Genomic DNA, 26,625 nt, shown 5'->3' with positions numbered 1-26,625 from the left:
GCCCGCCGCCCGCCCGCCCGCCCGCCCGGCCTCCCCTTCCCGGCCTGTGACCCCGGGGCCCGCCCCAGCTGCCGCCCCGTCCCTGTCCCTGTCCCCGGGGACCGCCGCGCCCCTGCCCGGGAGGCCCTGAGCCCGGTGCCGGCGGGGCACCCGCAGTGGGCGCGGGGGTCCGCTGGGCGCGGCCTTCTCCTGGCCCTGGAAGGCGGGGAGCAGAAGTGCCCGGGGGGACGCCGTCTCCCGGAAATGAGGCCCCGCAGGGTCCCCCAGAAGGCCCGGCCCTGCCGGCCCCTCGCCCTGCCGGCCTCCCCGAACTCTCCACTGACCTGCCCTTGGGCCCCGAGCGCACCAGCGGGGCCCTTGCTGTCCCTCCGTTTCCTGAGGGGTCCCGCGCGGTTTCGTCCGCTGACGTCACGCCAGGCTGGGCAGGCGGTCAGGGGGTGCCCACGCTGACGTCACGCCAGGCTCCGCAGGGGAAGGGGAAGGGAGACAGGCAGGCGGAGACCCTCTCCAGGCTCCGTGTCTGGCATAGGCAGAGCCACAAACCAGCCACGGGGCCTGGGCGGTGGGGATGGGGGTCTGACCCCAGGCGACCCCCGAGGGCGCTGAGGGCCCTGGAGCCAGCGGCCATGCAGACTGGGAGGCGGACGGAGCGGGGAACCAGGCAGAGGCCAGGGGCAGGGGGTGTTTGAGGAGCAGAAAAGTCCGGGCGGGTTTAAGGTGAGGGCAGAGACGGGCCCTCGCGCCAACAGTCAGGGCTGGCCTGCCGTCAGTGCACCAGGGTCCGCTTAGGCTCCGCGGCCAAGCTGGGGTCTGGGGCGGCCGCTCGGAGGCCGGTGGGGGCTGGACGCCCGGTTGGCTCGTGCACTGGGCAGGCAGGCGATGCTCCCTCAGCGGGAAGCGCCCACCATGGCCTCGCTGGGCGGACCTGCCGGAGGCTCCAGGCAGAAACTACGTGGTCCTTGGACCGCACCTCAAGGTCACACGGTCCCACACCCATGTTTGTGAGCAGCAGGTGAAGGACACGGGACACAGGCCGCCCTCGGGGGGAGCCGTGTGTGAGAATCGCTGCAGGGACCTGGGTCTTGGTGCAGAGGGAGACGGTGGTGCGTGAAGGCCAGGGATGGCCCCCGGGTCCGGGCAGAGAGGGACCGAGTGGCCCAGAGCCCGGCCCACGGCCTTCCTCCCCTCCCCTGTCCAGCCCGGCCCGGCCCGCCGAGGGCTCGAGGTGCCCAGAGCCCCTCAGAGAGGCCCAGGGGGCGCTGCTCCCTAAAGCACCGCCAGCCTCTGCTCCAGACCCTGCAGGCCTCCCGCTGGCTCGCCCTCCGCTCCGCTGCGCCCATGGTGGCCTCGCCCACACCCAGCCGGGCTCCTCTCCTCAATGCCCTGTCTGGGCCGAGCCCACAGGGGGCGGCGGTGGGCCTTCTCAGCGCTCACTGGGCAGGGTGACCTCGGTCTCCCCACCTGCTGCTCGCTGAGCCCTGTGACACCCTTATACACGTGGACGTGAGCACGGCCCTCACGGCGCCAGGCCCACGTCTCAGGTGGACGCAGAGCTGCAGACAGAGTTGTCCACGGCCCGTGCCTCCCACGGTCTCCCGTCTCGTCGGGGGCGAGGGTGAGAGAAGTGCCAGGCTCCGGCGCCGTCGGTGCCCCCAGCTGTGAGGAGCCCTCGGGGAACGGCTGGTCCACCTCACCTCGTCTCCAGGGCGACGGCCAGAGCACTGATGGCACCGGGGCCACTCCTGGGCCGAGGAGGGGATGGAGCCCTGCCCGGGTCCGAGGGGCCGTGGCCTGGACCAGCGGGCCCGCCCTTGAGTGGCGCCCCGTCCCCTTCTGGACCTGGCTTTAGGACGGAGCCCTTTGGGGGAGGTGAGGGGGGTGTCCACAGGTGTCCTCAGCGCAGCGGCAGGTTGGGAGGTCCAGTTGGGACGTGGGTGCTGAGGACCGGACAGGTCAAGCCCCTGGTCCCGGAATTCCTGGGACTCGTGCCCTGCCTGGAGCTGGGAGATGGCGGAGCCCCCGGGCTGTGAGGGGCAGCGGTGTGAGGATGTGCACCTTGGGGTTCCCTCTGTGCCACCCCCAGTTTGGCTCCGTTTCTACAATTGTGCCATCCGGGCGGGGCTCCCCGAGGTCGGGTCTGCGTTTCCCCGGTGACGAATGACGCTGCTCACAGGCTCCTGGCTGTTTGTATATCTTCCCCAGAGAAAAGAACTCTAGTAAATGTTAATAGAGACGAGTAAAACGCGATAGAATGTTGATGAGCAAGCTCTCCAGCTGTTGATGGGCTCGCCTGGGGAGCAGACACCCCGATCTGCAGGTCGCACGCAGTGCAGGGAAACGGGGCCCCCAGGGACCCCAGGGCAGCAGTTTTAAAGCCCGCAGGTGTTTGGACGTGGGCGTCGGGCTGAGGACCGGCTGTTCCTGGGCCTCGCATCCCTGGGAAAAGGGTTTAAGCACAGACCCTAGGCTGGGAGGTGGCGGCTGAGCCTGTACCTTTCAGAAGGCAGGCGATGCCGGGGCTGCCACCTGAGTGTCGTGGGCACAACCTCCTCTGGAGCTGTGGCCACACCCAGAATGCCAGCACCGCCCTGCGCGGCACCAGCCCAGCTGCACCCCCAGGCCCGGCCCAGCCTGCGGGGCTGTAGCCACCTCCCCCCAGGCACCGGCGGCCAGGGCGCTCCCTGGTCCCGCAGCTCCAGCTGGACGGGCAGCAGGTGGCGCCCCCGCACCGCTGGGGGGTCAGCGGTGAGAGCTGCTCCGGCGCTGGCCTTTGTGGGATCCGGATCCCCGCCGGAGGGCGGCGGAGTCTGCGCCTGGAGCGCGGGCGCCCTGGAGGGGGCAGCGCAGGACGGGAGTTGACGGCGGTGGACACGCAGCTGCCCTCCCTGCCCGGGGGTCCCCCAGGCTCCGGGGAAGGGGGAGTGTGAGCCGCCCAGCAGCTCTCCCCGGCGGTCTTCCCCCAGGCGGTTCCTTTTTGGGGAGAATGTTCATGCAGTCATTTGGTCACATGTATTTTTATTTTTTAAAATATATTTCATTGACTTTTTACGGAGAGGACGAGAGAGGGATAGAGAGTTAGAAACATCGATGAGAGAGAAACATCCATCAGCTGCCTCTTGCACACCCCCCACTGGGGATCTGCCCTGCCCCCGGGGAGTCTGAGACACCGGACTTGGTTGGCATGTGACACGTGACTGCCCTCTGGTGGGCGATCATGGAAGCGCATGACACAGTCAGAGCTGAGGCTGGTGCCCCGGTGGGCGTCCCCCTCCAACCCAGCCTGGCAGCCGCGCCCAGGGCGCTCCACCTGCCCCCACGCACACACGGGGCGACGGGAGGGCGGGGCCCAGAAGGCCCATAGAGCTCAGAGGCCGGGCCAGCAGCCAGAGCAGAGCCCCACAGAGGCGAGCCCCCAGGCCGCCCTGCAGACGCCGTCTCAGGGTGTGGGGTTGGCAGTGCTTGTCCACCCGTGGTTTCCCGTGTGTCCTGCTGCTCGGGGAGCCCAGTGCATGCCCCCAGGGCGCGGTGGTGAGGCTCAGAGGGAAGACGGTGTGAAAGGGCTCAGAAAGAAGCAAGGCTCGGGCAGGGAACCTGCTGCGGGTGAAGCTGAGGGGGGCGGGGGGAGGGCGCTGCTCTCCCCTGGGGCCCCGCGCCCAGGCCTCCCGCTCCTCCCGCTGAGCTGACCCTGCTGCTCCCGGGACCACCCGCTCCGCCGCTCGGCTCTGGCTGGGTGGCTCCTCCCCGGCCACGGAGGGTGAGGCTGTGGGAGCAGCGCCATGAGAACGAGGCAGTGTCCTCGCACAAGACGGAGGGCGCTGCCCGGGCCGGTCTCCCATCAGAATGGTTTGCTGAGCGCCCGCCGTGTCCGTGGAAGGTCCGGCCGGGGCCCTGCGGCCGAGTGGCACCCAGGCCCGGACAAAGACCTGGGCAGAGCCAGCGCTGCTTCCGGGACGGGCGGGGCCAGGACTTTTCCGGAAACGGGTCCTAAGGGCCCGACGAGACGGGGGCAGGCGTGTTCGGTGGGGGAACAGCACAGGCAGGGCCCGAGGCCTCGGGATCCCGGGGGGCTGGGCCGTAGCTCGCCCGCGGAGTGGGGGCACCGGGATCTGGCCGCGTGGAGTCTGGACGCTGTGGGCCACTCTCGCTCCCTCCCCCGTGTTTCCACAGGAAGCGGCCGCGGAGTCAGGGGCATGGACTCCGAGACCCCGTCAAGGCGGAGCCGGCCCTCAGGGCCTCCTTCACACCAGGCCAGGCTGAGCCTAGCCCGAGAGCCACACAGCCGCCTGCTGCGCCCGCAACCTGCCCCCTCCCCTCGGCCTCAGGCCCGGCCCGCGTCCCGCCTGGCGGCCGCCTGTCACCCTGTCCAGCAGCCCGGCGTCCGGGAGCTCCTGGCTCGGATTAAAGCAGATCGCCGAGTTTCTGTACGCTCACAGCGGAGCGAGGAGGCAGGGCCACCTTCCCCTCGGCCCCTGGCAAAGACAGGTGCCCCACCCCGCCCCACGACCTCGGGCACCCGCGCCTCGCCGCTCACCCACGCACACGCACACGCACACGCACACGCCCGATGCAGAGACTGGAAGGAAAATACACCCAGAACCGCCCTCGGAAATAGATGCACTGCCCCTCCCGCCTCTGCTCTCGGGATACACAACTGCTGCTAATTTCTTGATAACCATCTTGCGGTTTTAAGAAATACGCCCACACCCACACGCCCATAAATTACACACACTTACTGGCTGCCACTGATTTATGGACGGCTCTAAAATTACATCGCTGTGTAAAATTACAAAACGCACGGATTTACAAAATTAGTGGCAGGCTCATCAGCATAATCTGGCCTCCTCCTCTCTCGGCGATACATCAGGAGTCTCCTCGCATCGTAAACACTCTCCCTCAACGTCGGCTTTTATAGCCGCGGCCGCCGTGCGAGCGGCCGTTTTTCTGGTTCGGGGACCGTCTCTCGTGCATTCCCTCTGCCCCGGGCCTGTTCCCAAGTCCTCCCGCCTTTAGTTCTCACGGCAGCTGCAACTCTTAAAACGTATTTTTATTGATTCCAGAGAGGAAGGGAGAGGGGGAGAGAGACATGCAAGAGGAGAGAGAATCATCGATGGGCTGCCTCCTGCACACCCTCCACTGTGGACGGAGCCCACAACCTGGGCCTGTGCCCTGACCGGGAATCGAACCCTGACCTCCTGGATCATAGGTCGACACACAACCACTGAGCCGGTCAGTTTGCGGGAAAGGTGGCTGATGGAGGCTCGGGGAGGCCGTGCTTCCTGCTCCTGGAGCTGAGCTCCCACCCGCCCCCCGACGGGGACATGTGCTCCCGCAGCCCAGCTGCCTCTCCCGCACCGGTCAGAGTGCCCCAGTGTCTCCAGCTGTTCTCACTTTGCAGTGATGCCGTGGCCGGATGCCAGGACGGCCGAACAACCGGTCACCGGGAGATGTACTGATGGTCCTGTGGCCGCGGCGGGTCTGGGTTCCAGGCAGCGGTGGGCAGGCGCGAGGGGGTGGGCGGGGCTATGAGTGCAGCGGGGTGGTAGGTGTGCAAGGGGGGGCGGGTGGGGGTGGGTGGGGTGGGGCCGTGGGATTCCGGGCTGGGCTCTGTCTTCATGTTTGCAGAGCCAGCAGAGCTCTGAGGTTGCAGGGACCATTCCCCCGCGAGCGATGCTGGAGTTCACAAGGAGGACCCTGGTGGGCGCGGCCACTGCCCGACGTGGACATGGACGTGGACGTGGACGTGGACGGGACTGGTGGGCGGAGCGGCCGCCGGCCTCTGCCTAGAGGCCACTCTCCCTTCCTTCACCCCCTCTCCGTGTGCTCTGCCTTCCAGATCCATCGCCTTGTCTGTAATTACTTTAGAGCTGAAGGAGCTTGGTTTTTAAAGGGCGTGCCAGGGTCCCACGGGCTCTGGGGGAGACACTGAGGGCGCCACGTAATGGACGGCCTCTCCCTGCCCGGCTCCTCGAACCCCATCGCACCCACCCGTCTCCTCCGTCTCCTCCGGGCGAGCAGGGCCACCTCCGTCGTCCTGACGCTCAGACTCCCGCTTCGGTTCCAGAGGAGCAGCTGCAGGGGCGGAGAGAGGCTGCATTCCCGCCCCTCAGGACGCTTACCCGATCGATCATCGGGTGTTTTAACACCGGGCCTCGCCTCGGGTTACAGCTCCTCCCGCCCTCCCGGGACTGAGCGTTTTATCATTTTACGGCTTTTCCCTCCAGCAGTTTGCGAGCAGGAAGTTATACTCCTATTTGTATTTTTCTAGAAATTACCCTTCCTTTTTTTTTGCAATGTCTGGAATTCTTCCTTCTCTTTATTTTCTCCAAGGACGAGGACGGTGAGGCCGATTAACGTCACTCCCGCTTCCGGCCGCACCCCGAGGCTGGGGCCGCGGGTTTTTTAGCTTCGGGCTCCCGGGAACCGTTGTTAGACAGTCTGCAGCCTGATTTATTAGACACGGTTTTCCTCCCCTCTATTCTCAGTGTTCTACACGCTAAACTCGTGAGATGACGACTCCACTGCATTTCCCCACATTGGGATCACTTGCATCTCATGTTGTCTACTTAGGTTCGTCACTTTTTAAAAATATACATTTTTTTATTTTTTTACAGAGAGGAAGGGGGAGGGATAGAGAGTTAGAAACATCGATCAGCTGCCTCCTGCACACCCCCCACCAGGGATGTGCCCACAACCAAGGTACATGCCCTTGACTGGAATCAAACCCGGGACCCTTCAGTCCACAGGCCAAAGCTCTACCCACTGAGCCACACCGGTTTCGGCAGATTCATCACTTTGGCTTGTTTTGCTAGAATAAGCCTTTAACTGAGTTGTTCAAATGAAAGTCTGAAAGTGTCTTCGTTTTGACCTCACACTTACAGGTTAGCTACGTTCCAAATTATTCCTAGCAACACTGCTGCCAGTGACGAGGGTGTGAGGCTTTTGTCTCTTTGTGGGCAAATGTGTTCTCACCCCCCCCCCCCCCCCCCCACTTTGCAATCTTTTAGGATTCCCCCTTCATCCTCGACTGGGAATTTCCCAGTGGTGTCTGTATGTGCTGGTCCGTTGCATCCCTTCGGACCAATTCTCAGTGAGCTCATCCGCCCAATACTGGGTCTCTGCTTCAATCAGGGCAATTCACTCTCAGATTGCTTTTCTCTCCTCTATCCGCTCAGTTCTCTAGTGTGAAATTCATGCTGGATGGCCTGTGGACTGGCTTGCTTTTTCAGGAAATAGTTCATGTTTAGCTGCTTCTATCGGCCATGTATCCATCTGTTGAGTTTTAAATTGAAACCCTCATAGTTTAAATTTCTGAGTCGTTCCTCGGTCCTTTTTCTTCATTCACGCCCCTTCCCCGTATTTCCTGGGGTCACTCTAGGCCAGGGGTGGGGAATCTTTTCTGCTGAGGGCCATCTGAACATTTGAGGGCCGAACAAAATTATCGACTGGAAAACCAGCCTGCTGTATGTGATCAACATCTCATAAACTCACCCCAGAGGCCTCGGCAGGGACAGGCCAAATGGGTTTGCGGGTCTCATATGGCCCATGGGCCGGCTGTTCCCCACCCCCGCCTAGGCACTGCTTTATCTGCGGCAACAAAATACCTTGTGGAAAACAGGAACCTGTCTGTTACCCAGAATTTCAGAGAGCTGGAAAACTAGGCAATCACGGTGGACCTTAACCTTGGTGAAGACACACACACACACACACAGTAACAGCCAGAAGGGATGCTACTCTGAGTGGCCAGATCATTATGATCTCTGAACGCACAATAACCTGGCCACTCAGTGTACATCCTATATAATAAAAGGCTAATATGCAAATGGTCCCCTTGACCAAGAGTTCGACCAGTAGGCAGCCGGCCAACTGCCCATGTCCCCTCCCCCCGGCCAGGCTGGTAGACCCCACCCATGTACTAATCCACGCACCGAGCCTACACACACACACACACACACACACACACACACACTGAGTGGCCAGGTTATTATGCATTCAAAGATCATCAGAATCTGGCCCCTCAGTGTATTTTAAAAACAATAACTCCTTTCAAAGGTCCAGTTCGCAATCTTGAGAGTCACATGAAACTGAAGCCGCATCAGACTCACTCGATTCCCAAAAAAGGGACTGAGGAGCTCAGCAGACAGGCCGGAGGCGCGTAGGGAGCTCACACAGCCGGTTGGGCGCCCGCACTGGGCTGCTCCTGCTGTGAAGCCAGGACGCCCCACTTTATTCAAAGAGAAACGGCCCAGAAGGCAGCTCCTAAGGCAGATCCGGCTGCAGCCAGGGACGGAGGCGGTAATGGCAGTGTTATTTATGCCGCAGCAGCTGGCTCCGCCACGTGGCCAGAGAACAATTACAGTGTTTCATTTTAGTGACCCACGTTTCAGGATGGAGCACCCTGTGTCCGCTCATTATACAAATACCCGGTGGGTCTGCATTCATGGCCAACTAAGCTACGGATTGATAGTCCAATTGCTGTCCACCTTCTAAAATGTGGGCCCAGCCCTGGCCGGTGTGGCTCGGTGGACAGAGCATTGGCTTGCGGACCAAAGGGTCCTGGGTTCGATTCCAGTCAAGGGCACATACCTCAACTGCAGGCTCCTCCCCGGCCTGAGGCCTGGTCGGGGCCCATGCAGGAGGCACCAAGGGATGTGTTTCTCTCACATCGATGTTTCTGTCTTTCCCTCTCTTCCACTCTCCCTAAAAATCAATGGGAAAATATCCTCGGGGGAGGATTAAAAAGAAAAAAAAAAAGCACAGAAAAAAATGAAATGTGGCCACGAGGACATTTAAAGTGACGCCTACAGCTGACGTGCAGATTGAATCCTGCGGCCGCCGGACGAGCTGTGCGAGGACAGCGAGTGCGGGACTGGGCGCGCACAGATGGCGGACGGACTCCGGACGGAGACGCCGAGGCCGAGCCCCCCGGGAAAGCTGGCTCCCCCGCCGCTGCCTGAGGCCGCACAGGCGTCCCGTCCCGGCCCCTCCGGGTCCTCGGCACAAATGCCCGACGCCCCACCGCCGAGCCGGCCGCCCGTGGCCGCTCTGGCGGCCGGCCCAGCGCTGGCCGTGCGGGCCGGCCCGTCCACGCAGGCGGGTGTGTGTGCGGGGGGCGCTCAGACGCAGGCCGCCCCTGAGCTGTGAGCCGTGGAAGCCGGTTGTGGTGGATGACGGCGGTCCCGCGCAGGCGGCCGGTGTGGAGACGCCGGACAGGAGTGAGGGCTTGTCCCGGGCCTGTGCGCGTGGCAAGGCCCAGGGGCAGACGGCTGATGGAGGCCGAGCTGCTTTCATTTCTCACACACAAGCCGCGTGAGCGCCCGGCCGGGCCTTCTTGCCCAGAGGAGGCGCCGACCTGGAGAGCCGGCGGCCTGGCCCGGAGGCCGGACCCGCGTGTCTCAGAGGCTGCCGGGCCGTCCCCCCGGGCGGTGCCCTCCCCCAGCGCCTCCCGGGGGGACGGGGCAGGGGGCAGCGCACACGCCTCACGCCGCGCGGTTCCGCTCCGGCTTCTCCGGCCGCGGGCCTGCTCGCCCCCCAGCGAGGGCGCGGGCGACACTGGCTCTCCAAGACGGCAGGCCCAGTGCCGCTCGGAGAACATCACCCGCACCGTCCCGCCCAGCCCCACGGGGCCTCTTCGTCCACGTCCCCGCCCGGCGCCCGCTCACCGGCCTCTCCCCGCTGTCCCCCGCCCAGTGCCCGCTCACCGGCCCCTCCCCGCTGTCCCCGCCCCCCGCCCGGCACCCGCTCACCGGCCCCTCCCCGCTGTGCCCGTCCCCCGCCCAGTGCCCGCTCACCGGCCCCTCCCCACTGTGCCCGTCCCCCGCCCGGTGCCCGCTCACCGGCCCCTCCCCGCTGTGCCCGCCCCCCGCCCGGCACCCGCTCACCGGCCCCTCCCCGCTGTGCCCGCCCGGTGCCCGCTCACCGGGCCCTCCCCGCTGTGCCCGCCCGGTGCCCGCTCACCGGGCCCTCCCCGCTGTGCCCGCCCGGTGCCCGCTCACCGGCCCCTCCCCGCTGTGCCCGCCCGGCGCCCGCTCACCGGCCCCTCCCCGCTGTCCCCACCCGGTGCCCGCTCACCGGCCCCTCCCCGCTGTGCCCGCCCCCCGCCCGGTGCCCGCTCACCGGCCCCTCCCCGCTGTGCCCGCCCCCCGCCCGGTGCCCGCTCACCGGCCCCTCCCCGCTGTGCCCGTCCCCCGCCCGGTGCCCGCTCACCGGCCCCTCCCCGCTGTCCCTGCATCGCGCTCTGGGTCCTGTGGTTTGTCTGCAGGTTGTCTTGGCTAATCCTTCACCTTCTCACCTGGTGACCCACCCCCAGCCAACATGGCGCTCCACGGGGGAACCCATTCCCCTTAGAACCAGGATGCCTGCGGCCACTTCCCCGCCCACCCGCACACGGCACCACAGCCCCCAGACCCGCAGGGAGACACCCGCACGGGGAGCAGGAAGCAAGACTGTCACCACCCCCAGCGAATCCCGACGGCCCCGCCTGGAAACGCACAGGGCAGAGCACCCAGCGCAGCACCCAGGAACCCAGGCATCGTGCGCCCCAGCGAGGGGCCACCAGGAGCCTGTCCTCAGGGGGACAGTCACAGGAGGGGCCACCAGGGGCCTGTCCTCAGGGGGACGGTCACAGGAGGGGCCACCAGGAGCCTGTCCTCAGGGGGACGGTCACAGGAGGGGCCACCAGGGGCCTGTCCTCAGGGGGACGGTCACAGGAGGGGCCACCAGGGGCCTGTCCTCAGGGGGGGACGGTCACAGGAGGGGCCACCAGGGGCCTGTCCTCAGGGGGACGGTCACAGGAGGGGCCACCAGGGGCCTGTCCTCAGGGGGACGGTCACAGGAGGGGCCACCAGGGGCCTGTCCTCAGGGGGGCGGTCACAGGAGGGGCCACCAGGGGCCTGTCCTCAGGGGGGGACGGTCACAGGAGGGGCCACCAGGAGCCTGTCCTCAGGGGGGACGGTCACAGGAGGGGCCACCAGGGGCCTGTCCTCAGGGGGACGGTCACAGGAGTGGCCACCAGGGGCCTGTCCTCAGGGGGACGGTCACAGGAGGGGCCACCAGGGGCCTGTCCTCAGGGGGACGGTCACAGGAGGGGCCACCAGGGGCCTGTCCTCAGGGGGGGGGGACAGTCACAGGAGGGGCCACCAGGGGCCTGTCCTCAGGGGGCGGACAGTCACAGGAGTGGCCACCAGGGGCCTGTCCTCAGGGGGCGGACAGTCACAGGAGGGGCCACCAGGGGCCTGTCCTCAGGGGGACGGTCACAGGAGGGGCCACCAGGGGCCTGTCCTCAGGGGGGCGGTCACAGGAGGGGCCACCAGGGGCCTGTCCTCAGGGGGACGGTCACAGGAGGGGCCACCAGGGGCCTGTCCTCAGGGGGACGGTCACAGGAGGGGCCACCAGGAGCCTGTCCTCAGGGGGACGGTCACAGGAGGGGCCACCAGGGGCCTGTCCTCAGGGGGACGGTCACAGGAGGGGCCACCAGGGGCCTGTCCTCAGGGGGACGGTCACAGGAGGGGCCACCAGGGGCCTGTCCTCAGGGGGACGGTCACAGGAGGGGCCACCAGGGGCCTGTCCTCAGGGGGACGGTCACAGGAGGGGCCACCAGGGGCCTGTCCTCAGGGGGACGGTCACTGAGCACAGCGGGCGCCGGGCGCTGTCCCCGGTGCTGAAAACGCAGCCAGCGCCACAGCAGCACCTGCCGGGCCTCAGGGCGGAGCCAGAGGAGGAGCCGCACAGCTGGGGGAGGGGGGGGTGGGGGAGTGTTTCGGGGGGGAGGGGGGGAAACCTAACGGCCTCAGGGCGGCAGGGCGGCCTCTTTTCGGGGTACATGCCTCAGCGCAGGGGGCTCCCCGTTAACCTCCCAGCACAGGCGGTCCCGGCGATGCGGGGCGCACGCCCCGGCCAGGGGACCACACTGGCTCCCGTGAACGCGGAGACCGGGCGGCGAGCCGGCCGGAGCCCAGGGCAGAGCCGGCTGAGTGGGGAGGCCGGTGCAGAGGCCACTCCGGGCTGGGCCCGGCCGCCGCCTCCGGCACCTGCTCCTCGCCCGGAGGCCCCGGCACGGGCTCCGCTCTCGGCCTCGGCGCCCGCAGGGCCACGCCAGGTGGGGGGGTGCAGACTGACGCTCAGCTAGTGAGGGAGACAGACAGGTCTTACCTGGCCGCTGCGCCACCGCGTCCGGAGCGCCACCCCAGGCCCCGCGCCCCCTCCCGCGCCCCCCGCGCCGCCCGGAGCCTCCGGCCCCACTGCCCGCGGCGCCTGGGCGGAGGCTGACGGGCGCCGGGCGCAGCTGAAAGGCCGCCCGTGATCCCAGACGCAGCGCAGCTGAGCCCACGGGGCCTGGGCGGCCCGGCGCCCTCCCCGTGGCCCTGGCCCTCGTCGGCCACGTCCGTCCCCAGGCCCTGCCCTCAGCCTCCTTCGCCCTGAGGCCTGCAGGGCAGGGGGCGTCTTAGGGGGGAGGAACCTGCCCGGCCCTGCCCCCTCGGGCTGCCAGGGGAGGGCGCCCGGGAGGCCTGCGGGGGCAGGGAGGAGGGGAGCTGAGAAGGGTGCTGTCCACTCGGTTCCACGCTGCCCGCTCACACTGCCGGACTGCTGGTCCCTGAGCTCAGCCCCACCCAGGAGGGGACCTGGGCAGCGGGGTGGGGGAGGGGGACCGCCGGGGGACAGTGCTGAGAGCCGGGCCAGCCGCCCCTGGGAGGGGGCCTGGGCAGGAGGCACAGCTCAGCGGGGAGGCAGCCTGGGCCCGGCCGCCTTCCCGGAGGAAGCACCGGCGCCAGGTGTGCAAGGAGCAACCTGGTGGAGCACAAAGCTGAACAGCGAATGAAGGCACCTGAGACAGCGGAGACGGTCCATTTCATGTGACATATTTTAAAAAAAGATAAAAAGATTTAAAAATACTCTGCTGACGATGCACCTCACACACAGGGCTGCCCGGCCGGGGGGGCTGGCTGCGGGCACTGGCGGCCGGCCCGGGCCGCTGTCCGTCGGGGGAGGAGGGAGGAGGGCCGCGCGGCCCGGGGACAGGGTGACAGTCACAGCGGGAGGGCAGCACCCGGCCTCCGCGTCCCCTGGCTCCTCCCCGGGAGCCGCCGGAGCGGTGGTGGCGGAGGCCCAGGCTGGAGGCCGCAGGGTCTGCCTGGGCCCTCCTCCCCCTCCTGTTGGGGCCGCCCGCCTCCAGGGAACAGGAAATAAACGGCGCCCCGACACGTCCGGCCCGCGCTCCCGGCGGCTGGCCTCCCGGCGGGACAGGCGGGCTCAGTCCCCGGAGGGCTCTGAACGGAGCGGACTCGGCCCTGCGGCCTCACACGAAGGAGGAGAAGCCGGTGAGCGGGGTCCGGGCGCCGGGGGCCGCGGGCGCGAACACGGCGCTCTGGGTGGTGACCACCGTGTGCAGCGGCGCCTCGGCGCCCGCCGCCGCCTCGGACCGCAGCTGGGCCGCCCGCCCGCCCGGCGCCCGGCGCTTCCAGGAGCTGCAGTAGGAGGGGTCGCTCAGGTAGTGGTTCACGAAGGAGTGCTGGGCGGGCGTGTCCTCCGACCCCGAGTCCGTGTCCTGGGAGGCGGGGGAGCGGAGGTGAGCCCGGAGGGGGCGGGGTCGTGGGGGTGGCTGTGGGGGGTGCTCATGGGGGTGACTGGGGCTCAAAGGGGGTAATTCTTGGGGCTTCGGAGCGGTTTTCGGAGTGGGAGCCACACGCAGTGGATGGGATTCCTGAGCCGCTGGGAGGAAGGCAGCCTGTGCCTCCCTGAGGGCCGCTCCCTCGGGGGAGACCGGGGCCCGCGGAGGGCAGGAGTGGGAGCTCGGGCCCTGCGGACGGAGCCGGGGCCGTGGGAGCCCCCCGCGGCACAGGGCAGGAACGGGTGCGGGAGATGAGGGGGAGCCTGGGGTGAGCCTGGTGCCCACGGGCAGGCCCAGGCCCAGAGCCCCCAGCCCCGGCCCCCAGGTCTGCTCTGCGGGCGGCGGGGTGAGAACGGGGTGCAGACCGGAGGCCGCTTTGGGCGCGTGACCCGCCTGGGTGCCGCCTGGGCCGGGGCCGGTGGCCCGAGAGGTCCCCCGGGCGCAGGGCCACCCCGGGCGGACGCAGCCTCCGGGAGGCACCCACGGCCGGGCCCTGAGGGACCGGGGCACCTCCCTCCCGGTTTGTCCCGGGCCTCGGGGGCCTCGGGGGCACTGACCTCGGAGCCCGATGCGCCCTCCGCCTCCTCGGCCAGGTGCCCGCTCTCGCTCAGCGCCGCCCCGTTGTACTTGCCGCCCAGGTCCTCGTCCGAGTAGCGCAGGCCGCCGGGGCTGGGCCGGGGCGGGGACCTGCAGGGCACCGGTGAGTGCCCGGTGAGGATCCCTCCGTCACCCCCCCCGCCCCTGTCACACTCCCCCGTCACCTCCCGTCACCCCCCGTCACCCCCCGTCATCCCCCCGTCACCTCCGTCACCTCCCCGTCACCTTCCCACGTCCACCCCCTCCCCCGTTTACCCCCCCGTCACACTCCCCCGTCACCTCCGTCCACTCCTCCCAGTTCACCTCCCCAGATCACACACCCCCGTCACCCCCCGGTTCACCCCCCCCGTCCACCCCCCGTCACCCCCCCGTCACCCACGTCACCTCCCACGTCACCTCACCCGTCACATCCCCCATCCACCCCCCGTCACCCTCCCCCGTCACCCCCCCGTCACCCCCCGTCACCCCCCGTTTCACCCCCCCGTCACCCCCTGTCACACTCCCCCAGTCACCCCCCGTCACCCCCCGTCACCTCCCCCGTCACCCCCCCGTCACCCCCCCTGGTCCACACTCCCCCGTCACCCCCCCCGTCACCCCCCCGTCACCCCCTGTCACCACTCCCCCGTCACCCCCCGTCACCCCCCCCGTCACCCCCCGTCCCCCCCCCCCCGCCCCCGTCACACTCCCCCGTCACCTCCCCCGTCACACACCCCCGTCACCCCCCCGGTCACCCCCCGTCACCCCCCCCGTCACCCCCCGTCACCCCCCCGTCACCCCCCCCCACCCCTGTCAGGCCGAGTGGGGGACGTCACGCTGCTGACACTAGGTCCGCGCGGCTTCAGGCGACACCCCGTGAAGCGGGTCTCTCACTCTCTCACCCAGGGCCCCGCGGACAGAGGCCCCACACCCTGGGCCCTGCCCTCCGCACACAGCCTCTCGCCCCCGCCCCCGGGCTGGGCGCCGCCCTGCTGGCCGCACCGTGGGCACGGCCCGGGCTGGGGGGATGGGCCGCGGCCCTACCTGGTCCCGTTCCTCTTGCAGAAGGTGTTCTTGACGCTGAGGTGGCGGCTGTTGAGCTCCAGGGCGGCGAAGCCCCCGTTGTCCAGGGTCACCGACTCCTCCATGGTGGACACGCTCTTCCCTGCGGCCCCGCCAGGCCGAGAGGGGGTTCCGTCAGAGCCCCCAGCCCCCCAGGCCCCCCGAGTGAGGACTCCATGCAGGGCCCTGGCCCCCAGCCCCCCAGCCCCCCAGCCCTCCCAGAGTGAGGACCCCATGCAGAGCCACGGCCCCCAGTCCCCAGCCCCCCAGCCCCCCAGAGTGAGGACTCCATGCAGAGCCACGGCCCCCAGTCCCCAGCCCCCCAGCTCCCAACTCCAAGCCCCCCAGCCCCCCAGAGTGAGGACTCCATGCAGAGCCCCAGCCCCCAGCCCCCCAGCTCCCAGCCCCCTAGCCCCCCAATCCCTCAGCTCCCCCAGTCCCCCTTCCCCCAGCCCTCAGCCCCCTGAGTGAGGGGTCGGTGCAGGGCCCCCATCTCCTGGCTTACGGCCCCCCTTCCTTCAGATCACGACTCATGGTCAGGAGTTCCCCCCCTCCCCCAGAGGAGCCCCCGTGTCCGCCCCCTCTGCTGTGTGTGTCACACACGCGTGTGCTTGCTGTCCTGTCCGCCTCTGCTCCCTGACCAGACCCTAAGTTCCCGGCAAACAGACCGCAAACCGCCTCGCCGGCCCTGGGCACAGAGGCTCCAGCCGGGCGAGGGCGGAGGGAGCCGCTGCCCTCAGGCCCAGGGGCCCTGTCCCCTCAGTAACGCGCTCTCTGCTCAGTCACGGGGACCCAGAGGCACACGGGACCCAGAGGCACATGGGACCCAGAGGCACACGGGACCCAGGGCCGAGCTGGGGCAGAGGCACACGGGACCCAGAGGCACACGGGACCCAGAGGCACACGGGACCCAGAGGCACATGGGACCCAGAGGCACACGGGACCCAGAGGCACACGGGACCCAGGGGCACACGGGACCCGGGGCCCACGTCCCGATGGCGCATCCGCACACACGGCTCCTCGGAGCAGAGCCTGGTCTGGCCCCTGTGGCAGGGCGGGCAGGGCGGGCGGGGACATGCACAGCCTCCTGCCAGCTCTCCTGGGGGCGGGGCGGGTGGGTGTGGGGGTGGGGGTGGCGATAGGAGTAGGGGTGAGCTGGATGGGTGAGCAGGGGGCGCCCACCTGGGCCGCAGCTCCGGGGGCCCCGGCTCTGCCTGCGCAGCACCAGGGCGAGGGCCACCAGCAGCAGGATGACCAGGCAGGACAGCGCCATCACCAGCAGGAACCACCACTCCGCGTAGAACGGGGTGTCTGCTTGCGCTGCGGGCAGACGGACACGGGGGGGCGCTCAGACGCCCGGCCTCGCCCAGGGCCCGGGGTCAGGGTGTGGGGTGTGGCCGGTCCGGGGACAGCTCGGTCGGCCCCGAGCCGCGCTGTCCCAGACCATCCGGACCTCGGGGTGCAGTCTGCCCCTGGCGTCGGGTTCGGGGAGAAGGAGCCCGGTGCCCGGAGGCCCCTCTCCAAGCACCGGTCCCTCCGCTTCCCGCCCCCGGCACCCACCACCCCGGGCCCCGCAGCCCCTGCCGCCCGCCCGTCCGCCAACGCAGCTCAAGTCCCAGCCTCACGTGGCCGCCAGAGAGCTGCTCAGGGCAGCCACGGCCCCTGACAGCCTGTGGGTCAGACTGAGCCCGCGGGCCTGAGCTGACCGCCCACGGCTGTCTGGAAGGGCTGGTGCAGGCACACGGGAGAGGGGCTCTCTGGGTACCTGCTGCCCTCCCCCCGGCCTGCTCCCCCCCGCCCCCCCCCCCCGGGCTGTGTCTTATTTGTTTAGTTCAGGTTCTGCAAAGCCGATAGAGCGACAGCCACTTCCAGGCGTTTTCTCAGAAACCACTGGAGAGGCTCCTGGGCCCGGTGCTTGGGTGCTGCCCTCTCCCACCCATGGGTGCTGTTTCTACACCCTGAGGGGGAGCGGCTTCCGGAAGGTGCCGGTGCCGGGCTCCTCCGTGTGCCCTGCAGGGAGCTGGCCAGGCCTCGGGCACCTGGCTGTGAGGCCGTGGGGGCCGTGGGTGGGGTGGGTGGGGCCTGGCCGGTGTCGGCCGGCTCCCGGGCAGGACAGCTCTGACCCGTGTGGGCGCTCAGCTGCCACCCCGGGCGGGAGCCCTCGCTCTGCCCTCCCCAGAGCGGCCCCTCCCCGGGCCCAGGCCACGCTGGGAGTGAGGGCGCGGGCCACCCGCCCGCGGCTGCGGCTGCACTCCCAGCCCCTCCCCGGACGCGCGCCCCGGGGCGGGCACCTACCTGACACGGCGGCGGACGGGCGGCTGGGCTCCCCGTAGCCCACGGGGTTCACGGCCACCACCCGGAACTCGTAGGTCACGCCGGGCCGGAGCCGGGCCAGGCCGACGCGGTAGGACGTGGCGCTGTGCGGGAGGCCCTTCGCGAACGTGTCCCACAGGCCTTCGTCTGCAAGAGCCGGGCGCCGGGCACCGGGCGCCGGGCGGGAGGGCGGCTCAGCCTGCGCCGGCGAGGCCTCAGCCCACTGCCCGGCAGCTCCCGCCCCCCCCCCCCCCCCCCGGCCGTGCTCTGAGGCCCAGGCGGGGGCACAGGGCTGGGGTGCCCAGCGGAGACTGTGAGGCCGGAAGTGGGAGGCAGATGTCCTGGGCTTCCTCAGGGGCTCTGGCTGTCCCCGCGGCTCTGCCAATCTCATCTCTGGTCAGAAGCGCGGGCTCAGCCTGCAGTCGCCCACCCATGCCCGCTCCCCGACCCTGTCCCCCACGGCGCCCCCTGTGCCTGCAGGCGCCCACCCATGCCCGCTCCCCGCCCCCGTCCCCCACGGCGCCCCGTGCCTGAGGCGCCCACCCATGCCCGCTCCCCGACCCTGTCCCCCACGGCGCCCCCTGTGCCTGCAGGCGCCCACCCATGCCCGCTCCCCGACCCTGTCCCCCACGGTGCCCCCTGTGCCTGCAGGCGCCCACCCATGCCCGCTCCCCGCCCCCGTCCCCCACGGCGCCCCCTGTGCCTGAGGCGCCCACCCATGCCCGCTCCCCGCCCCCGTCCCCCACGGCACCCCGTGCCTGAGGCGCCCACCCACGCCTGCCCCCCATCCCCATGGCACCCAGCCCTGCTTCCGCGGGCCACTGCTGCGCCCTAAAGGGAAGTGGTGACTAAAACACACACTTCACACGCCAGCTCCACACAGACGGCTGCTGGCTCGCGCAATGAGGACAGCCCCGGGCAGGGGGCAGGGGGCAGGGGGCAGGGCCTGCACTTGGCATGAGCTGCAGCTTGTCACACTTGGCACTGCAGCCGGGACTGGGGTCTTACCGTGCTGGTGACGCCCTGCCAGCCCTCACCCCCAGGACGCTGCCTGCACACCCAACTCGCACACTGTGACCCCCCTTCTCCCCCCTTCAGCATGAGCACCTGCAGTGGCTGCAGCACCCCGTCCCAGGGCCCGGCCGGTCTTCCCTGAGCCCGGGTGCCACCAAGTGCAAGTGCCTGTGACACACCACTGAGCCACACAGCTGCCTGCGCACCCTCAGCCACACTCCCCAGCAGCGCAGCCGCCCGTGTGGGGGGCACAGGCCATCACCGATCCTGCTCGGCCTCAGCAACAGGGGAGCTCTGCCCCCCACAATGCACAACCCCGAGGCCGCTGTGCTCAGGGAGACCAGCCGGTCCCGGGGCACCAACACTGTGAAGCTGCTACAGAAACGAAAGAGCAGCCCGACTCGGACCCTGGCTGTTGGTGCCGCGTGATGTGAGGGCCGCGGAGGGGGCGGTGCTGAGCTGGCCGGGTGGGCGGCACCCCGAGGCCCGGGGCGGTGGCGTTACTGGGGGTGCTCCCCGCGGCCGGTCCCTCCTGTGCCGTCCTGAAGCCACGCTTTAGTCTGAGCTCCGTCCGAGCTCTCGGGATTGTGTGCATTTTTCATGAAAACATTTAAAATATTGATACAGCATCTCAGCCCAGCGCGAGGCGGTCAGCCATCCACTCAGGGTGAGAAACGCTGGGGGCGGGACTCATTCTGGGAGATTTCCTTAGATTAACGGAAGGAACGCTCACGTTCTCCTGCTTCATCCTCCTCCCGGAACGCGCACCCTCAGCACTTCGGGCTCATTTACAATCCACAGCCCCGGCCACACGGACTGGAGGGTCCAGGGGGCGTGGGGGAGGCTGGGGAGGGGGAGGCTGGGGGGGCTCCCCCGCACCTGCTGCCGTCTAACCAGCACTGGAGCCACGTGCAAACCAGGGCCACGTCGCCGAACTGCCAGCCGTCACCCTATGCCTGCCGCCCGAGTCTGACGTCATGGACACGCACACTGTCTCAGACCCGTCCGGGCCAGACGGATCTGGTTCCACCAATCACACCCCAGTGACAGTGAGCCCCGCCCGGCAAACAGGAGCCTGCCGGCTGTTGGTTTCTCACACAACCATTCATCCCGGTCCCCGGCAGGCGGCCAGATGCCACGGAGGCAGGGCTGCCACGGCCCTCATCCCGGGACCCAGAGGCTGCCTGTGGAGACCACCCCCCAGAGTGATGCGAGCCTCTGGCCGTCAACTCATGGTTCTGGGGGCCGGAGTGGGCGGGCCGGAGTGGGGCAGGGCGCCCTCTTGCTGCGCCTGCTGACCCAGGACTCCTGTGTACTTTACATCTTTGGGAAAAAACGGACTTTCTTCTCTGTTCCGTTGGGAGGTCCCAGAACGAAGGAAATGAGTGGGATGGTGCGAGGAGGGTCCCAGGAGGGTCCAGGGGGCGAGCCCCCCCACCCCCCAGCTCCGGCTGGCACCTCGTTGTGAGGCAGGCATCATAGCCTGGCTGGGCACAGCTGGACCTGACACAGCCAGACCCGCACAGCTGGACCCAATACAGCTGGACCTGACATAGGCAACTCTCACAGTTGGATCTGCAGTGTCTCCCCGCGCCCCCAGGGGGAGCCGGCGGTCTGTGTCCGGGTGCGGTGCACACTGTTCGGTGCACCCTGTCCTGGGAGTGACCCATCGCCCGCAGGTGCGGGGCGGGAGACCCAGGGACGCTGTCCGGGAGGTACAGGGCACAGGACAGGAGGCCATCCTGCCAACGCCGCGCCCTCTCCGCCCAGCTCCTGAGGCCCCGCTGAGCGGAGGCCGGGCTGGTCACTCGGGGACACCGGCTGGCGCCCGGGCCCGCTGCCCTCCTTACCTGAGGGCCTGGCCTCGATGACGTAGCCCGTGGTGGGCGCCCCGCCGGCCTGGCCCTCCGTCCACCACAGGGTCAGCTCGGAGGTGGACTTGGTGACCAGGACGTCTCTCGGCGGCCCCGGGGAGCCTGTGGGTGGAGCAGGACAGGGAGACGTGGGCCCGGGGGTTCCCAGCACCGGGTGGGGTGGGTGGAGGTGGGGGGGAGGGGCGCTGTGCTGGGTGTCCGCCCCCAGGCAGGCCTGGCCCTGGTGAGGGACCCGGCCTCACGGCTGAGGAACAGGTGAGCGCGCCCAGCGCCGGGCGCGCTCAGTGACCTGCCCCTGCTGCCGTGGCCTCGGGTTGTCAGCAGAGCCCCACTGCCCCGTGGGAGTGCGCGCTGGCCTCAGGACGGTGGGAACTGACGCTTTCTTAAGCGTCACTTATTCTCCCTGATCCTCCCAGGAAACAGATCAAGGCTTTAGCGCCTGAGACGCCGCCCGCTGCACCGACGAGCCGCCCTGAGGCAGCGCCTGCCCGGACGCACCCGTGTGCCCGGGGGCCCAGGTCCGCCCGTCTGAGGGGACCCGTCTGAGCCGCGAGGGCCCACTCACCGGCCGCCGGCCCAGCCGTGACGTTGGCCTGCAGCTCGGGCCCGTAGGCGATGGTGCGCGCCTGGACGCGGAAGAAGTAGGTCACGCCCTGGGTGAGGTCCCGCACCTTCAGCCAGCGCTGCCCGCTGCCCTGGACGTCCACCGTCACCACCTTGCTCACCCCTGGAGCGAGGACGACAAGGCGGGTGAGGGGTGCGGGGGGGGGGGTAGGTCTGCAGAGAGAGCCTCAGGACAGGGTTTCCTCCCGAACGGGGCCGGAGCCAGAGTGCTGCGGAGACTTGGGGGTGGGGGAGCGTTCAGAGGAGGTGCGTGCGGGAGGCCACGCTAACGCAGCGTGTTCCAGAGGAAAGGAGGGTCTCTGGTTTGGAAACGATGCACTTAACACACAGTCACATCGCTTCTCGGCCGTTTGGCTAAGATCAAGTGTAAACAGTCACCCGAGCCTGGTGTGATTTCTCCGAGCTCCGGGCGAGTGTCCGCCCGCGTCTCCGCTGCAGTCTGAGCCGTGGGAGCCACGCACTCGCACAGAAGAGCTGTCCCTGCTGTCCCTGTCCGCTGTCCACCCCGCACCCCCGCACCCCGGCAGGACCACGGCCTCCAGCCCCACGGCCTGAGCACAGACAGGCTGCCGTGGCGGGGACCATCCTTCTGTCCCAGCCCGCTGGTCTGCGAACTGCCCTGAGCTCACCGTCACCTTCCAGACAGTGCTGTGCCCCTGTGAGCGCCCTCCGCCGACGGTGTGTGCCCCCTGAGCGCCCTCCCCAGACCGTGTGTGCCCCCTGAGCGCCCTCCCCAGACCGTGTGTGCCCCGTGGGCACCCTCCGCCGACGGTGTGTGCCCCCTGAGCGCCCTCCCCAGACGGTGTGTGCCCCCTGAGCGCCCTCCGCCGATGGTGTGTGCCCCCTGAGCACCCTCCACAGACGGTGTGTGCCCCTGTGAGTACCCTCCACAGACGGTGCTGTGCCCCGGGGGTGCCCTCCGCAGACGGTGTGTGCCCCCTGAGCGCCCTCCCCAGACGGTGTGTGCCCCCTGAGCGCCCTCCGCAGACGGTGTGTGCCCCCTGAGTGCCCTCCACAGACGGTGTGTGCCCCCTGAGCGCCCTCCGCAGACAGTGTGTGCCCCCTGAGCGCCCTCCCCAGACGGTGGGTGCCCCCTGAGCGCCCTCCCCAGACGGTGGGTGCCCCCGCAGACGGTGTGTGCCCCCTGAGCGCCCTCCGCAGACGGTGTGTGCCCCCTGAGCGCCCTCCCCAGACGATGTGTGCCCCCTGAGCGCCCTCCCCAGACGGTGGGTGCCCCCGCAGACGGTGGGTGCCCGTGGGTGGGTGGGCGCCGTCCGCGCTGCCGCCGTACCTTGCACGGGCGCCAGGGGCTCGTAGACGACGCGGTAGCCCTGCAGGATGCCGTTGGCGGCCGCCGGCTCGCCCCAGGACACGTTCAGCGACGTGGAGCCGACCTCCGAGAAGGCCAGGAAGCTGGGGCTGCTGGGCGCTGGGGGCGAACAGAGGACGCCGTGGGTGAGACGTGGTGAGAAGCCATTTCTCACTCAGCCCGGGTCTGACTGCGAGGGCGAGGGCGGGGGCGGGCAGACGGTGCCCTCTGAGCTCCCGGGAGGGGGGCGGGATCGGAACCACCGAGGGGAGGGAGCGATGCCGGGGCCTAAACACGGCTCCTCGCAGTGCACACGAACAGGGGTGCAGCTCCACCGCCCGGCCTCTGCCAGGGCCCTGGGCCCGCTCCGTCCTGCTCCGGGCGGGGGCAGAGGGTGAGGTGGGGGGTGAGACTGTGCCGCTGGGCCTGCTGCCTCTCTCCTCCCGTCTCATCTGAAATCCCGATGACTGGGTGGGGAGGGAGGCGGAGCTGGAGCACGCAGGGCGGACCAGCTGCCAGGGGTGTGGCCGCCTCACGCCCTCCTGCCCGGGCTCCGTGGGGAAGGGGGTGGGTGCTGGTGCCCGGGGGCCCCTCTCTGCTGGCCTGGGGCACCGACTCTCATATGCTACCCTCGGGGCTGGGGAACCCCAGGAACCATGCTCTGGGGGTGCTAAACCCACCAGATGGCAGGAGCCCTGAGTGAGGCCCTAATCTCACCCCCCCTTGGACCCCAGGATCCACAGAGCCTGTTACGCTCCTGGGCCCTGGGCCGGCTGCTGGCCCCTTGGTGACCTGACCCGCGTCATGTCCAGGGGCCAGGAAACGAGAAGCCTGGGCTCGTTGGTGGCTCTCAGAGCCCATACTGTGCCCTTCGTGTGCGGGTGCCCGAGACGGCTGGCCACTGCTTCGGGGGGAGGGGGGAAGGGTCTGTGGCCCCACACCCAGGGCAGTGCCCTCAGGAGCGCACTCCCAGCGACAGGGGCATGCCAGCCGGGGGGTGAGTCCCCGAAGGACCTGGCCGTGCCCAGGTGCCCCCGGAGGGGGCACGCGGCTCACAGCCGGCTGACGGCTATGGGCTAGGACGGGCAGGGCAGGGCAGAGCTGTGGGCCGGACGAGGCCGTTCTCAGAGGGGCGCCCCGCCCGGCGGGAGCAGACGCACGGCCTTGCCTACCCGCCTGGTGGGTGCGGCCCGGCCGCGGCTCGCTCCGGGGCCCGTCGCCCGCGGCGTTGAAGGCGGCGATGCTGACCAGGTAGCGGGAGTGGCTGGTGAGGTTCTTCAGCCGCACCGCCGTCTCCGGCAGGAAGAGCACCCTCACCTTCTCCGAGGCGTTCTGGCCGCCCGCCTCCCAGTAGTAGATCTGCGGGGAGAGCGGGTGGCGGCGGCTGGGCGGGAGGGGCCGCGGCGAGCCGCTGTGCTGGTGGGAGGGCGGGGGCCCCCCTGCGGAATCGGGGCGAGAGGACAGAACACGGACACGAACCGGGCACAGCCCGGGGACAGCCCACCCCGTCCTGGGCGCCACCCCCGCCGAGTGCCCGTGGCGAACGCGAGGCCGGAGGAGCTTTGCAGAGGCCGCTTGGCCTGCGGGGGACTCGGCTGGGACAGGCCCCCGCGAGGTCAGACCCATCCCCGTGTCTTCAGTTGAGGAAACCTTGTTTGGGGCACACATGGCGCCCCGACTCCCAGCTCCCGGACCCCCGTTCGCTCCTGCGTCCCGGCCCGGCCTGCAGGAGGAGCCTACAGACGCCTTCCCACAGGGCCGTCTAACGGGGCCGATAGCCGTCAGGGCAGGGAGCCCACTGACCCGAGGACGGAGCAGCCCGACGGGAACCATCCTGGAGCGGGACGGGGACGGGGACGGGGACAGGGGGGGCACCCGGCTCCAGGCGGCCTCCGCTCCCACGAGAGCTTCCTGCCCCGGGCACCCAACTCCTCTGGGTCCCGCCTGCTGCCTCCCTGCCATCCCGTCTTGGGGATCTCTAGCCAACATGGAGCCATAACACTGCAGTGCAGTGGTTCTCAAAGTGCGGTGCCTAGGAACCCCCGGGGGAACTTGTTAGGATGCAAATTCTCGGGCCCCACCCTGGACCTATGCAGTCAGGAGGCTCATTCACCATCCACTGGGGGCGGGGGCAGAGCTGGATGGGAACCTGGTCTCTCAGAGTTCCTGGAGTCTGCCCAAGTGTGTGTGTGTGTATGTATGTGTGTGTGTGTGTGTGTGTATGTATGTATGTGTATGTGTGTATATATATGTGTGTGTATGTGTGTATATGTGTGTATGTGTGTGTATGTGTAGGTGTGTGGGAAAGTGGGGATAGAGAGGGCAAGCCCCTGACCAGGCCTGGCCACTGTCGACGGGGCTGTGTCCGCCCAGGAGCCAGGGGACAAGCAGGGCGAGGCACAGCATGGGTGGGCCAGGGTTCCATCAGGGACCGGCCTCGGGGGCCACAGCGGCCTGCGGGGGAGAGTGGGGGGGCACGCGGAGCGGAGCCTTACCTTGTAGCCCTGCACGTTCCCGTTCTGGCTCTCGGGCGGCGGCGGCTCCCACGTGACCTCCAGCTGGCTGGCCGTGAGCGGGCTCACCCGGATGTTCTGCGGGGCCATGGCGGGTGCTGGGGAGAGAGGACAGGGCCTGAGAGACGGCCTGGCCCACGTCCACGCTGCGAGCCCAGCCGGCCCTGCCTGGGTGGCGCTTTCAAACGCGGTAATAACACGGGGAGCGGCCTGGCACCGCTGAGACGGAGACGCAGAGCGCCTGACGGGCCTGTCGGTGGAGCTGGCCTGGGAGGATGTGCGGGGTGAGGGCGAGAGGGGGTTCCGGGGGGCGTGGGGGGAACGAAGCGCCCGCTCCCACAGTGGCCAGCGGCCCGGGCTCAGTGGCCTGTCCTGACCGGGCTGCCCCGGGAGGGACGGGACCCGGCTCCGTCCCCACACGCTGCTCCGGGAGGCCCTGTGACCCCCCCCCTGAGGACCCGCCTCGCTCCTGCCCTCCGCCCCCCGGGAGACCTGGCCGCCGGGCTGGGTCCGGGGCGGCACCGGGCGTGGGGGACCTCACGGCCAGCACCCCACCCGAGCGCCTGTTGGGAAGCTGGGGGGACATCTCCCACACCGGGTCCTGGGCAGGACACCTGCCTCTGGGACCCCCTTGCTCTGCCGTCCTGGCACCCACGCTGACTCCTGCTGGAACCCACGTGTCCCGGGTGCTAGGCGCCCGCCACCTGCAGCGCGGCCTGGGGCAGGAGCCTGCGGACTCTGGGCTGCATGTCCGGTTTGAGGCCGTAAATGGAACCACAGGGAGATGGCCTCCGGGAGAGAGCGACCTTCCCGAGCCCCCGGCCCCCCGCCCCCGTCCCCGTCCCCCGTCCCCGGCCCCCCCCCCCCGGCCCCCGCCCCCCGCCCCCGTCCCCCCCGCCCCCGCCCCCCCGCCCCCCGCCCCCCCGTCCCCCGCCCCCCCCCCCCCCGCCCCCGCCCCCCGCCCCCCGGCCCCCGTCCCCCGCCCCCCGCCCCCGGCCCCCCGTCCCCCCGCCCCCGGCCCCCGCACCCCCGTCCCCGTCCCCCGCCCCCCGCCCCGCCCCCGCCCCCGCCCCCGCCCCCCCCCCGCCCCCCGCCCCCCGCCCCCGGCCCCCGGCCCCCCGCCCCCGGCCCCCGCACCCCCATCCCCGTCCCCCGCCCCCCGCCCCGCCCCCCGCCCCCGCCCCCGCCCCCGTCCCCCGTCCCCCGCCCCGTCCCCGGCCCCCCGCCCCCGGCCCCCCGCCCCCCCGCCCCCGTCCCCCCGCCCCTGTCCCCCCGCCCCCGGTCCCCCCGTCCCCCGCCCCCGTCCCCCCGCCCCCCCGGTCCCCCGCCCCCCTGGCCCCCGCCCCCGGCCCCCGCCCCCCGTCCCCCTGCCCCCGCCCCCCCCGGCCCCCTGCCCCCGGTCCCCCGTCCCCGTCCCCCCACCCCTGTCCCCCCGCCCCCGCCCCCCCCGGCCCCCTGCCCCCGGCCCCCCGTCCCCGTCCCCCCACCCCTGTCCCCCCGCCCCCGCCCCCCCCGGCCCCCTGCCCCCGGCCCCCGCCCCCGTCCCCCCGCCCCCGTCCCCCCCCCCCCGTCCCCCGCCCCCGCCCCCGCCCCCGTGTGGGAGATGAGATGGTAATTAACGCCGCGGCTGACACCCACATCAGTTTTGCTCTAAGTGCGGCCCGCCGGGGGGCGCGCTCACGGCCGCAGGCTGCGGCGGCAGATGCTCGGCTCATTATCAGGCTTCTTATTTACCGCTCC

At 69.8% G+C, this 26,625-nt stretch overlaps 1 protein-coding gene across 1 annotated transcript in view; it reads right to left on the bottom strand.

Annotated features, from left to right (window-relative positions):
* Positions 1-13,184: 13,184 nt before the first annotated feature.
* SDK1 (sidekick cell adhesion molecule 1) overlaps positions 13,185-26,625 on the bottom strand; it is a 435,892-nt gene continuing 422,451 nt past the window's right edge. The window contains 10 exon segments of the mRNA XM_036424227.2: positions 13,185-13,540; positions 14,161-14,290; positions 15,221-15,341; positions 16,421-16,558; positions 17,534-17,698; positions 20,416-20,541; positions 21,005-21,166; positions 22,355-22,492; positions 23,545-23,731; positions 24,868-24,983. Of these exon segments, the coding sequence (XP_036280120.2) occupies positions 13,292-13,540; positions 14,161-14,290; positions 15,221-15,341; positions 16,421-16,558; positions 17,534-17,698; positions 20,416-20,541; positions 21,005-21,166; positions 22,355-22,492; positions 23,545-23,731; positions 24,868-24,983 (1,532 nt within the window). The 3' untranslated portion in view covers positions 13,185-13,291.

The sequence above is a fragment of the Pipistrellus kuhlii genome, unplaced genomic scaffold (genome assembly GCF_014108245.1).
Source record: "Pipistrellus kuhlii isolate mPipKuh1 unplaced genomic scaffold, mPipKuh1.p scaffold_m20_p_8, whole genome shotgun sequence".
Taxonomy (NCBI): domain Eukaryota; kingdom Metazoa; phylum Chordata; class Mammalia; order Chiroptera; family Vespertilionidae; genus Pipistrellus; species Pipistrellus kuhlii.
Note: the sequence above shows the minus strand (reverse complement) of the source record. Positions and strands in the feature narration are given on the sequence as shown.